Source organism: Oncorhynchus kisutch, linkage group LG5 (genome assembly GCF_002021735.2).
Source record: "Oncorhynchus kisutch isolate 150728-3 linkage group LG5, Okis_V2, whole genome shotgun sequence".
Classification (NCBI taxonomy): Eukaryota; Metazoa; Chordata; class Actinopteri; order Salmoniformes; family Salmonidae; genus Oncorhynchus; species Oncorhynchus kisutch.
Genome location: NC_034178.2, coordinates 77,847,226 through 77,861,761, shown reverse-complemented (window position 1 = coordinate 77,861,761; position 14,536 = coordinate 77,847,226). Strand labels below are relative to the sequence as shown.

Sequence of the window (14,536 nt, the reverse complement as noted above, 5' to 3'; positions counted from 1 at the left end):
AGAATTTCTGCACAAACTGCCAGAAACTGTCTCAGGGAAGCATGTTGTCCTTACCAGGGTCTTGACCTGACTGCAGTTTGGCATTGTAACTGACTTTGGTGAAATGTGCTCTTCACGGATGAATCCCGGTTTCAACTGTACCAAGCATACGGCGACAGCTGTTTAGCCGAGCTGTTTGCTGGTGTCAATGTTAAGGACAGAGTGCCCCATGGTGGCGGACAAGGAACCTAATTTCATTTTACTGATGGCAATTTGAATGCACAGAGATATCGTGACGATATCCTGAGGCCCATTGTTGTGTCATTCATCCGTCGGCATCACCTCATGTTTCAGTATGACAATGCACAGCCCCATGTCGCAAGGATCTGTACACAATTCCTGGATGCTGAAATGTCTGGTGAGTATACAAGCCTGGGACATGTCACCCATGGAGCATGTTTGGGATGCTCTGGATCGACGTGTACGACAGCGTGGTCCAGTATCCAGAAACACAGCCATTGAGGAATGGGGCAGCATTCCGCAGGCCACAATCAACAGCCTGATCAACTCTATGTGAAGGAGATGTGTCACGCTGCATGAGGCAAATGGTGGTCACACCAGATACTGACTGGTTTTCTGATCCACTCACCTACACTTTGTTTTTAATGGTATCTGTGACCAACAGATGCATATCTGCATTCCCAGTCATGTGAAATCCATAGATTAGGGCCGAATTGAATGTATCTATTTTGACTGATTTCTTCATATGAAATTGTTGCATATTGCGTTAATATTTTTGTTCAGTGCCTTCGGAAAGTATTTAGACCCCTTGACTGTTTCCACATTTTGTTACGTTACAGACGTTTTCTAAAATGTATTTAATCATCTCCCCCCTCATCAATCTACACGCAATACCCAGTAATGACAAAGCAAACATTGTTTATTAGAATGTTTATTTTTATTTACATAAGTATTCAGACCTTTTACTCTACTTTGTGGAAGCATCTTTGGTAGTGATTACAGCCTGGAGTCTTCTTGGGTATGATGTTACAAGCTTGGCACACCTGTATTTTGGGAGTGTCTCTCAATTTTCTCTGCAGATCCTCTCAAGCTCTGTCAGGTTGGATGTGGAGCGTCGCTGTACAGCTATTTTCAGGTCTCTCCAGAGATGTTCGATCGGGTTCAAGTCCGGGCTCTGTCTGGGACACTCAAGGACATTCAGAGACTTATCCCAAAGCCATTCCTGTATTGTCTTGGCTGTGTGCTTAGGGTTGTTGTCCTGTTGGAAAGTGAACCTTCGCCAAAGTCTGAGGTCCTTAGAGCACGGGTGCAAGTTTTTTTTCATCAAATAAGGCTCTGTACTTTGCTTCATTCATCTTTCCCTCGATCCTGACTAGTCTCCCAGTCTCTTCCACTGAAAAACATCCCCACAGCATGATGCTACCAACACCATGCTTCACTGTAGAGAAGTTCCCAGGTTTCCTCCAGACATGATGGTTGGCATTCATGCCAAAGAGTTCAATCTTGGTTTCTTTAGACCAGAGAATCTTGTTTCTCGTGGTCTGAGAGTCTTTAGGAGCCTTTTGACAAAATCCAAGCGGGCTGTCATGTGCCTTTTACTGAGGACTGGAAAAGGGGGATACCTAGTCAGTTGTTCAACTGAACCGAGCAGAAAAGTAAGTAAATAAAAACAGTATGGGGATGAGAGAGGTAAAAATGGGTGGGCTATTTACCGATAGACTATGTACAGCTGCAGCGATCGGTTAGCTGCTCAGATAGCAGATGTTTGAAGTTGGTGAGGGAGATAAAAGTCTCCAACTTCAGCGATTTTTGCAATTCGTTCCAGTCACAGGCAGCAGAGAACTGGAACGAAAGGCGGCCAAATGAGGTGTTGGCTTTAGGGATGATCAGTGAAGATCATCCCTCCACATTGTGGAGAGGTTGGAGTCTGTTTGATTGAGTGTGTGGACAGGTGTCTTTTATACAGGTAACGAGTTCAAACAGGTGCAGTTAATACAGGTAATGAGTGGAGAGCAGGAGGGCTTCTTAAAGAAAAACTAACAGGTCTGTGAGAGCCGGAATTCTTACTGGTTGGTAGGTGATCAAATACTTATGTCATGCAATAAAATGCAAATTAATTACTTAAAAATCATACAATGTGATTTTCTGGATTTTTGTTTTAGATTCTGTCTCTCACAGTTGAAGTGTACCTATGATAAAAATTACAGACCTCTACATGCTTTGTAAGTAGGAAACACTGGCGATTTTGCAGGTTATCAAATACTTGTTCTCCCCACTATATCTCCCTCACTAACTTTAAGCACCTGTTCATAGCCCATCGCACCTGTACATAGGCCATCTGTAAATAGTTACCTCATCCCCATATTGTAATTAATTAGTTTGTACCTTTGCACCCCAGTATCTCTACTTGCACATTCATCTTCTGCACATCTATCACTCCAGTGTTTTAATTGCTAAATTGTAATTATTTCGCCTTTATGGCCTATTTATTGCCTTTCCTCCCTTACTACATTTGCACACACTGTATATATATTTTTCTATTGTATTATTGACTGTACGTTTGTTTATTCCGTGTGTAACTCTGTGTTGTTTGTGTCACACTGCTATGCTTTATCTTGGCCAGGTCGCAGTTGTAAATGAGAACGTGTTCTCAACTGGCCACCTGTTTAAATAAAGGTGTTCTCAACTTGCCTACCTGGTTAAATAAAGGTGTTCTCTTGGCCAGGTCGCAGTTGTAAATGAGAACGTGTTCTCAACTGGCCACCTGGTTAAATAAAGGTGTTCTCAACTGGCCACCTGGTTAAATAAAGGTGTTCTCAACTGGCCACCTGGTTAAATAAAGGTGTTCTCAACTGGCCACCTGGTTAAATAAAGTTAATAAAGGTAAATAAAAAAATAAAAACGGTGTTATTGGACCTTCAATGCTGTAGACATTTTTTGGTACCCATCCCCAGATCTGTGCCTTGACACAATCCTGTCTCAGAGGAATTCCTTCGACCTATATAGACAGGTGTGTGCCTTGCCAAAATCACAGGTGGACTCCAAGTTTTTGAAACATCAAGGACATTTTGGAACATTATGTAACCTATGAATATCACAAGACTATTCTTGCCACTTGCCAGACTACTCCCATAACTTAATTTAAATGTTCTGGGAACCTTTTTAAAGAACTAAGACCAGGTGTCCTGCCAACATTCTTACAACATTAAGGGAATGTCCTGTGTAACCTAACTTAAACATTATATGAATGTCATCACAACGCTCTAATGATGTTTCACCAGGTGTTCTAGTAATGTTGTAACATCTAATGTTTTAACAAGGTTCTAACAATGTTTCACCAGGTGTTCTAGTAATGTTGTAACAAGGTTCTAACGATGTTTCACCAGGTGTTCTAGTAATGTTGTAACAAGGTTCTAATGATGTTTCACCAGGTGTTCTAGTAATGTTGTAACATCTAATGTTTTAACAAGGTTCTAACGATGTTTCACCAGGTGTTCTAGTAATGTTATAACAAGGTTCTAATGATGTTTCACCAGGTGTTCTAGTAATGTTGTAACATCTAATGTTTTAACAAGGTTCTAACAATGTTTCACCAGGTGTTCTAGTAATGTTGTAACAAGGTTCTAACGATGTTTCACCAGGTGTTCTAGTAATGTTGTAACATCTAATGTTTTAACAAGGTTCTAACGATGTTTCGCCAGGTGTTCTAGTAATGTTGTAACAAGGTTCTAACGATGTTTCACCAGGTGTTCTAGTAATGTTGTAACAAGGTTCTAACGATGCTCCCTCCAGGCGTGCCACTGTCCGTCCGACGGAGGTCAGCTGATGTGCTACCCTGTCCCAGGCTGTGATCCCAGCAACCCCGGTGACCCCCACAAACCTATGCTGGCCACCATACAGGAGGGTCACCCTACATATCCCCCTATCCATCCCTACCTCACACAGGACAAACTGAGAGAGACGGAGAGAGACCGACATGCTAAACCCCCCTTTAACACACAGGAGACACAGGCTATAGGATTACCCCCCTACAACAGTCCTCCATACCCTTTCAACGGGCCAAAACTACCACCATCCAACAGCCCACACCTCCCCCCTTTCCCGATCAATGCCCCTATTCCCTCGGACCACCTGCCCCTGTTCAAACCAGACCACATGACTGAGGATGGGGACTATGACTACCCTACTACAGACGCATCAGAACCACCTGTGAATGATCTGGCCTACCCTACACCGTCCTCCTCTGTCATCTCTGTCTCCTACCCTGGGACAGGGGCTACACAGCCGCGCCACGACAGGGGTAATAGTAAGAGCTACGATAAGCCTTATGATTGGGCTGATAACGGCTATGGTAACAAGGAATATGATAGTAGAGATAGGCAGGAGCTGAGGGAGATCTATGGAGTCCATGAGCCAACCACAGACAGTATGGTTACAGACAGAGTAGGACTGAGAGACAGGCTAGGGCAGACAGACAGATCTACAGAGACAGACAGATCTCAGCATATAGGTAGGGTGAAGCTGACAGACAAGCTAAAGAAAACAGACAGGTTGATGACATTTGGACTTTACAAGGCCACCACAGATGGGTTCGGAGAGACAGGCAGCCCAGTTACTGACAGCCCAGTGACAGTAGAACAGACCACTTCTAGCCAGCTTGAAGACACCACAGTAGAGACCACCTCCCACAGTACCAGCTCCAGCCACCAGGACACCACCTCGAAATGGAACAGACTCTCAGAGAACCAGATTTACCCTCACTCTCAAGGGGCCAGTGCTGGGGACGCACTGGAGATCTGGGATAGAGGGATGGAGGGGGAGAAGCAGGAGGAAGAGGAGGAGAGAGTAGATTCATTGGAGAATACCACAGCACCTGGGTGGAGTGACGTGTCTTATGATGGAGATTTGGATAAACAGGGGAGGAGAGGAGGAGAGGAGGAGAGAGAGAAGAGTACCCCTAGCAACCATGTGAAGGATGCAGGTGTCAGAGAACCTGGAAGTCACCAGGACAACACTACAGTAGAACACAGTACTACATCCCCCAGAAGGAATCGGGACCACATCACCCACAGGAAGCCTCACCAACACACCCTGACCCAGAAGCCTAAGCCTCACAATACTACCCCTAGGGAGTATGAGGTCGTCACAGACAGAACTACATCTCCCAGACTGCTTGACCACAACACAGATAGAACTACATTTCCCAGATTGCCTGACCACCACACCTTGACCAGCAAGCCTGACCACTACACAACCCCCAAGGAGTATGAGGTCCACACAGACAGACCTATATATCCCAGACTGCCTGACCACCACACAGTCAAAACTTCAACTCCAAGAGAGCTTGATGTCAACACCGACAGAACTACAATCCCAAGACAAGCTGAGCACCACAGCCTCAACAGACAGCCTGATCACCATACCCTGACCAGGAAGCCTGACCCCTATGCAGTCAGAACTACAACTCCCAGAGAGCTGAACCACCACACAACCCACAGACAGCCTGATCACTATACCCTGACCAGACACCCTGATCCCCATCACCCAGCTCCCAAGGACCCAGAGCAGCAACATACTCCTCCCAGGGTGAGATTCAGCCCAACCAGCCAGCCTTCTCTCAGGGTATCAGCTGATCTAGGTCACCACGGAAGTGAGCCTCTCCATAAGCAGTCCCAGACACTATTCAACCTGCAGAACAATGATGCGGAGGAGCATGAGAAGGAGGAGGAGAGGGGATATGTTCCAGTCTTTCTCCCAAAAACTCAGGAGGGTGAGTAAAACACTTGACTGAACCTGGATGTTCTTGACTGAACCTGGACGTTCTTTATTGTTTAGTATCTGGAAGCTGAGTGGGTTGAAAGCGCCATAGTTTTAAAGTTAGATGAGTGGCCAGGTTCATCATGTGGACAAAGATCCAGGTGTTTCTATTGAGGCAGCTGTGTCTGGTCCAGGTGTTTCCGTTGGCAGCTGTGTGTCTGGTCCAGGTGTTTCTGTTGTGGCAGCTGTATGTCTGGTCCAGGTGTTTCTGTTGAGGCAGCTGTGTGTCTGGTCCAGGTGTTTCTGTTGAGGCAGCTGCGTGTCTGCTCCAAGTGTTTCTGTTGAGGCAGCTGCGTCTGCTCCAGGTGTTTCTGTTGAGGCAGCTGTGTGTCTGGTCCAGGTGTTTCTGTTGGCAGCTGCGTGTCTGGTCCAGGTGTTTCTGTTGTCTGCTCTGTGTCTGCTCTGTATTTGTATTTTGCTGTGTTTGTCTTTTGTTTCTATGTGATGTGTAATGTATATCTTTCTAGCCGCAGTGGTCTAAGGCACTGCATCGCAGTGCTAGCTGTGTCACTAGAGATTCTGGGTTCGAGTCCAAGCTCTGTCGCAGCCGGCCGCGCCCGTGAGGCCCATGGGGCGGTGCACAATTGGCCCAGCGTCGTCCGGGTTAGGGAGGGTTTGGCCGGCAGGGATATCCTTGTCTCATCGCGCACTAGCGACTCCTGTGGCGGGCCGGGTGAAGTGCACGCTGACCAGGTCGCCAGGTGTACGGTGTTTCCTCCGACACATTGGTGCAGCTGGCTTCCGGGTTGGATGGGCATTGTGTCAAGAAGCAGTGCTGCTTGGTTGGGTTGTGTTTCGGAGGACGCACAGCTCTCGACCTTCGTTTCTCCCGAGTCCGTACGGGAGTTGCAGCGATGAGACAAGACTGTAACTACCATTTGGATACCACGAAACTGGGGAGAAAATGTGTTAATGCGTTAATGTGTTAATGCCCCTGTATCTCCAGCTGGTCCTGGTCCGTCTTCTCTCTACGTGGTGGAGAGCTGCTGTGAGGTGGGCCAGAGATGGGCATCAGAGAACCAACACTGTAACAACATGCCGTTGTTGAAGGACGATAGACACTCTGTCTGCAGGTTAGTCCTCACCACCAGGGCCTAGTCTGATATGATGTTATTCTGCACCACCAGGGTCTAGTGTAATATGATGTTAGTCTGCACCACCAGGACCTAGTCTGATATGATGTTATTCTGCACCACCATGGCCTAGTGTAATATGATGTTAGTCTGCACCACCAGGAACGAGTGTAATATGATGTTAGTCTGCACCACCAGGGCCTAGTCTGATATGATGTTAGTCTGCACCACCAGGACCTAGTGTAATATGATGTTAGTCCTCACCACCAGGGCCTAGTCTGATATGATGTTAGTCCTCACCACCAGGGTCTAGTGTAATATGACGTTAGTCTGCACCACCAGGACCTAGTGTAATATGATGTTAGTCTGCACCACCAGGGCCTAGTCTGATATGATGTTAGTCCTCACCACCAGGGCCTAGTGTAATATGATGTTAGTCCTCACCACCAGGGCCTAGTGTAATATGATGTTAGTCCTCACCACCAGGGCCTAGTCTGATATGATGTTATTCTGCACCAACAGGGCCTAGTCTGATATGATGTTATTCTGCACAACCAGGGTCTAGTGTAATATGATGTTAGTCTGCACCACCAGGGCCTAGTCTGATATGATGTTAGTCTGCACCACCAGGGCCTAGTCTGATATGATGTTATTCTGCACCACCAGGGTCTAGTGCAATATGATGTTAGTCTGCACCACCAGGACCGAATGTAATATGATGTTAGTCTGCACCACCAGGGCCTAGTCTGATATGATGTTATTCTGCACCACCAGGGTCTAGTGTAATATGATTTTAGTCTGCACCACCAGGGTCTAGTGTAATATGATGTTAGTCTGCACCACCAGGACCTAGTGTAATATGATGTTAGTCTGCACCACCAGGACCTAGGGTATTATGATGTTAGTCTGCACCACCAGGACCTAGTGTAATATGTTGTTATCTGCACCACCAGGGCCTAGTGTAATATGATGTTAGTCTGCACCACCAGGGCCTAGTGTAATATGATGTTATTCTGCACCTCCACGGTCTAGTGTAATATAATGTTAGTCTGCACCACCAGGACCTAGTGTAATCTGATGTTATTCTGCACCACCATGACCTAGTGTAATATTTTATAAGTCTGCACCACCAGGACCTAGTGTAATATGATGTTAGTCTGCACCACCAGGGCCTAGTGTAATATGATGTTAGTCTGCACCACCAGGACCTAGTGTAATATGATGTTAGTCTGCACCACCAGGAGCTAGTGTAATATGATTTTAGTCTGCACCACCAGGGTCTAGTGTAATATGATGTTAGTCTGCACGACCAGGACCTAGTGTAATATGATGTTAGTCTGCACCACCAGGGCCTAGTCTGATATGATGTTATTCTGCACCACCAGGGTCTAGTGTAATATGATGTTAGTCTGCACCACCAGGACCTAGTGTAATATGATGTTAGTCTGCACCACCAGGACCGAGTGTAATATGATGTTAGTCTGCACCACCAGGGCCTAGTCTGATATGATGTTATTCTGCACCACCAGGACCTAGTGTAATATGATGTTAGTCTGCACCACCAGGGCCTAGTGTAATATTATGTTAGTCTGCACCACCAGGACCTAGTGTAATATGATGTTAGTCTGCACCACCAGGACCGAGTGTAATATGATGTTAGTCTGCACCACCAGGGCCTAGTCTGATATGATGTTATTCTGCACCACCAGGACCTAGTGTAATATTATGTTAGTCTGCACCACCAGGACCTAGTGTAATATGATGTTAGTCTGCACCACCAGGACCTAGTGTAATATGATGTTAGTCTGCACCACCAGGACCTAGTGTAATATGATGTTAGTCTGCACCACCAGGACCTAGGGTATTATGATGTTAGTCTGCACCACCAGGACCTAGTGTAATATGTTGTTATCTGCACCACCAGGGCCTAGTGTAATATGTTGTTAGTCTGCACCACCAGGACCTAGGGTATTATGATGTTAGTCTGCACCACCAGGACCTAGTGTAATATGTTGTTATCTGCACCACCAGGGCCTAGTGTAATATGTTGTTATCTGCACCACCATGACCTAGTGTAATATGATGTTAGTCTGCACCACCAGGGCCTAGTGTAATATGATGTTAGTCTGCACCACCAGGGCCTAGTGTAATATGATGTTTAGTCTGCACCACCAGGACCCAGTGTAACATGATGTTAGTCTGCACCAGGGCCGAGTGTAATATGATGTTAGTCTGCACCACCAGGACCTAGTGTAATATGTTGTTAGTCTGCACCACCAGGACCTAGTGTAATATGATGCTAGTCTGCACCACCAGGACCTAGTGTAATATGATGCTAGTCTGCACCACCAGGACCTAGTGTAATATGATGTTAGTCTGCACCACCAGGGCCTAGTGTAATATGATGTTAGTCTGCACCACCAGGACCTAGTGTAATATGATGTTATTCTGCACCACCAGGGTCTAGTGTAATATAATGTTAGTCTGCACCACCAGGACCTAGTGTAATATGATGTTATTCTGCACCACCAGGACCTAGTGTAATATGTTATAAGTCTGCACCACCAGGACCTAGTGTAATATGATGTTAGTCTGCACCACCAGGGCCTAGTGTAATATGATGTTAGCCTGCACCACCAGGGTCTAGTGTAATATGATGCTATTCTGCACCACCAGGGCCTAGCGTAATATGATGTTAGTTTGCACCACCAGGGCCTAGTGTAATATGATGTTATTCTGAACCATCAGGGTCTAGTGTAATATGTTGTTAGTCTGCACCACCAGGACCTAGTGTAATATGATGTTATTCTGCACCACCAGGGCCTAGTGTAATATGATGTTAGTCTGCACCACCAGGGCCTAGTGTAATATTATGTTAGTCTGCACCGCCAGGGCCTAGTGTAATATGTTGTTAGTCTGCACCACCAGGGCCTAGTGTAATATGATGTTAGTCTGCACCACCAGGACCTAGTGTAATATTATGTTAGTCTGCACTGCCAGGACCTAGTGTAATATGATGTTAGTCTGCACCACCAGGGCCTAGTGTAATATGTACAGCACTTTGAGATATCAGCTGATGTACGAAGGGCTATATAAATAAATTTGATTTGATTTGATTTAATATGAGATTAGTCTGCACCACCAGGGTCTAGTGTAATATGTTGTTAGTCTGCACCACCAGGACCTAGTGTAATATGATGTTAGTCTGCACCACCAGGGCCTAGCGTAGTATGATGTTAGTCTGCACCAGGACCTAGTGTAATACTGTATGATGTGTACTTCTCAGACCTTTTGGGTTTAGTATGGTTTCTTCTGGAGGACCTCTCGTCCTTTCACTCTCTCATTTTTACCTTATTTTACTCTATCTGCTTCTAAAGACAGTTTCTATCTAAATTACAAGCTTCCACCTCTAACTCTAGGAAACTATTTTCCACCATCTCTTCCCTCCTTAATCCTCCCATCCCTCCCCCTCCTTTCTCCCTCTCTGTGGACGACTTTAACTACTTTGAAAAGAACGTTGACGACATCCGTTCCTCATTCACTCAGCCTATTGTGTCCACTGGTCCCACTCGCACAGAACGACCCTAGCCTTGACCTCTTTCTTCCCTCTCTCTCCAAATGACATCCAGCGACTAGTGATGTCCATCCGCCCAACAACCTCTCCACTCGACCCCCTCCTCCTTTCTCCAGACCATCTCTGGAGACCTTATCCCATTCCTCACTTCCCTCATCTCATCCCTGACCACTGGCTGCGTCCTTTCTGACTTCAAAACGTCCAGTCGCTCCCCTCCTCAAGAAAACAATGCTTGACACATCTGATGTAAAAACTACAGACCTGTGTCTTTACTTGAGCGTGCTGTCTATGACCAACTCTCTGGGTGTCTCTCTCAGAACGATCTTCTTGACCCTAACCAATCAGGCTTCAAGATGGATCACTGTGACTGAGACTGCTCTTTTCTGTGTCCCGGAGGCTCACCGCACTGCCAAAGCTGACTCTCTCCTCTGTTCTCATCCTTCTAGATCCATCTCCTGCCTTCGACAACGTGAACCATCAGATCCTCCTTTCCACCCTCTCAGGGCTAGGCGTCTCAGGCTCTCCACACTTTTGGATTGAATCCTACCTGGCAGGCCGCTCAGACCAGGTGATATGGAGAGGATCTGTGTCTGTACTCTCACTACTGGTGTCCCCCAGGGCTCGGTTCTAGGCCCTCTCCTCTTCTCTCTATACACCAAGTCATATCCTTACATGGTCTCTCCTACCATTGCTATGCTGTTGACACTAAACTACTTTTTTCAGCCTTCAGCCCGCCTTTTTGTTCAACTCTCCCAAATTCTCCCATGTCACCCCGCTCCTCTGCACACACTCAAAGCTCACATCTACTATAAGACCATGTTAATTGCCATCGTAGCAGCAAGAGGAACTGCCCCTCCCTACTTTCAGGCTATGCTCAAACCCTACATCCCAACCCGAGGACTCCGTTCTGTCACCTCTGGTCTCTTGGAAATTCCCGCTCAGCCCAGTCCAAGCCCTTCTCTGTCCTGCCACCCCAATGTTGGAACCAGCTTCTCCCTGAGGCTAGGACAGCAGAATTCCTGCCCATCTTCCCCCTGAGGCTAGGACAGCAGAATTCCTGCCCATCTTCTCCCTGAGGCTAGGACAGCAGAATTCCTTCCCATCTTCCCCCTGAGGCTAGGACAGCAGAATTCCTGCCCATCTTCCCCCTGATGCTAGGACAGCAGAATTCCTGCCCATCTTCCCCCTGATGCTAGGACAGCAGAATTCCTGCCCATCTTCCGAAATCATCTGAAACCCTACCTCTTCAAAGAGTATCTTAAATAGTCCCACAGCACCCCTCCTTGCACACCCTCCCTCACAACTTTCGTGAATTAACACTCGCAATTCACTTTTTCTCCCCCTTACTAGCTCTGACTTTGCTGGAAGCTACTTTATTGAGGAAAAATGTACTTACTATGATATGTGGTTGTGCCACCTAGCTCTCTTAAGATGAATAGACTAACTGTAAGTTGCTATTGATAAGAGCATCTGCTATGTGACTAAAATGTTAAATGTATGATATGGAAGTCTGTAGTATACGGTTGGGTTTAGTATGTTATGGAAGTCTGTAGTATACGGTTGGGTTTAGTATGTTATGGAAGTCTGTAGTATACGGTTGGGTTTAGTGTGATATGGAAGTCTAGTATACGGTTGGGTTTAGTATGATATGGAAGTCTGTAGTATACGGTTGGGTTTAGTATGTTATGGAAGTCTGTAGTATACGGTTGGGTTTAGTATGTTATAGAAGTCTGTAGTATACGGTTGGGTTTAGTGTGATATGGAAGTCTAGTATACGGTTGGGTTTAGTGTGATATGGAAGTCTAGTATACGGTTGGGTTTAGTATGATATGGAAGTCTGTAGTATACGGTTGGGTTTAGTATGTTATGGAAGTCTGCAGTATACGGTTGGGTTTAGTGTGATATGGAAGTCTAGTATACGGTTGGGTTTAGTATGATATGGAAGTCTGTAGTATACGGTTGGGTTTAGTGTGATATGGAAGTCTGTAGTATACGGTTGGGTTTAGTGTGATATGGAAGTCTAGAATACGGTTGGGTTTAGAATGATATGGAAGTCTGTAGTATACGGTTGGGTTTAGTGTGATATGGAAGTCTGTAGTATACGGTTGGGTTTAGTATGATATGGAAGTCTGTAGTATACGGTTGGGTTTAGTATGATATGGAAGTCTGTAGTATACGGTTGGGTTTAGTGTGATATGGAAGTCTGTAGTATACGGTTGGGTTTAGTGTGATATGGAAGTCTAGAATACGGTTGGGTTTAGTGTGATATGGAAGTCTAGAATACGGTTGGGTTTAGTGTGATTTGGAAGTCTGTAGTATACGGTTGGGTTTAGTGTGATTTGGAAGTCTGTAGTATACGGTTGGGTTTAGTGTGATATGGAAGTCTGTAGTATACGGTTGGGTTTAGTGTGATATGGAAGTCTGTAGTATACGGTTGGGTTTAGTATGATATGGAAGTCTGTAGTATACGGTTGGGTTTAGTGTGACATGGAAGTCTGTAGTATACGGTTGGGTTTAGTATGTTATGGAAGTCTGTAGTATACGGTTGGGTTTAGTGTGATATGGAAGTCTAGTATACGGTTGGGTTTAGTATGATATGGAAGTCTGTAGTATACGGTTGGGTTTAGTGTGATATGGAAGTCTGTAGTATATGGTTGGGTTTAGTGTGATATGGAAGTCTGTAGTATACGGTTGGGTTTAGTGTGATATGGAAGTCTGTAGTATACGGTTGGGTTTAGTGTGATATGGAAGTCTGTAGTATACGGTTGGGTTTAGTGTGATATGGAAGTCTGTAGTATACGGTTGGGTTTAGTGTGATATGGAAGTCTGTAGTTCTTTAATCACTCCATTTAAAGCAGAATATAATTCTACTTTTCCTTTTGGCAATATACAACATGTTTTTTCTCTCTCTCTCTCCTCCAGTATATCCCAGCAGCAGTGTTGTCAGAATGTTCTAAAGGAGACCAGGTGTCTGGCAGGTATCACTGCTGCTAAAGGAGGAGACAGGTGTGAGGTCAACCAGGAGAGCCAGTGTGCTGCAGACTCTTACCAGGCAAGACACACACACACACTCAGAGACAGGCATGCACACACACTCAATCGCCCATTCTCAACTGGTGTCAGAACCACTGTATCAATGAAGGATAGATTGTCCTAATGGTATTGCTATAGACTCAATACTACAATACTGTAAGCATGTTAAACAGTCTGTTATACAGACAAATCAAACAGTACGGGACATTCTCTGGATCACAGTGGATCAGGAATTTCGTATAGAACCTGAATGAAAATGTCTTAGTCTGTGTCCCATGGTACCCTATTCCACTAGGGCCCTGTAGTGCACTATAAAGAGAATAGGGTCATTTGGGACTTCAAACAACCTGAGGTATGCAGTAGTGTTTTGGAGGTCATATTTCAGTAGTTGGCACCCTGCCATTTGACGGTCATGTTCCAGTTTTAGACCCACATGCCAACTCAGGCATTTTGTGGAATTCAGATGAAGGTCGTGAGTTTATTGGATTTGGTCCAAATCCCAATCTGTGATAATCTAGCATCAAGCAAATGCCGACTGTAATATTGGACGTCGGAGCATCCTCCAGAACCTCAGAATGGTTCCATATGGAGGTAGGAAGATGTGTTCTGCCTTCGTGTGCATTCCAATGGAGCCCTCTTCTCTACATAGTCCTCTCCTTTACAGTGTTTGACATGTTTAAAGAACGACTGCCCTAAAAAACAACTAAACCCTTTAAAAATGGTCTATGTGGCATCGATGTATGAGTCAAACATTTATTCTAGTGTCAAATTTGACTACAAAGTGTAAATAGGATCATTTTGATCAAGAAGTCAATCTCATCTAAAACGGCGTTTGGAACCTCTGTGTCACAACGAGTAAATTAAGTTTTGATCACAATTATGTCAACAATTAATGCCCCCTTTTACCAAGCTCAGTGTGCAAATCAGCCCTCTGGCCGCATCCCTTCATTGAATGGGGCTCAGTTTTTTTTATCTCCCCCAACGCGTTAAGGATCACGTCCGTGCGGAACAGGTGTTTGGAGTTGGTTGGTCCCCAGTG

General features: G+C 45.5%; 1 protein-coding gene across 1 annotated transcript in view; it reads left to right on the top strand.

Annotated features, from left to right (window-relative positions):
* LOC109891683 (uncharacterized) overlaps positions 1–13,621 on the top strand; it is a 44,018-nt gene extending 30,397 nt beyond the window's left edge. Inside the window, exons 3-5 of the mRNA XM_031823930.1 lie at positions 3,793–5,770; positions 6,764–6,890; positions 13,387–13,621. Of these exons, the coding sequence (XP_031679790.1) occupies positions 3,793–5,770; positions 6,764–6,890; positions 13,387–13,621 (2,340 nt within the window). The remainder of the gene's footprint in view (positions 1–3,792; positions 5,771–6,763; positions 6,891–13,386) is intronic.
* The last annotated feature ends 915 nt before the right edge of the window (positions 13,622–14,536 follow it).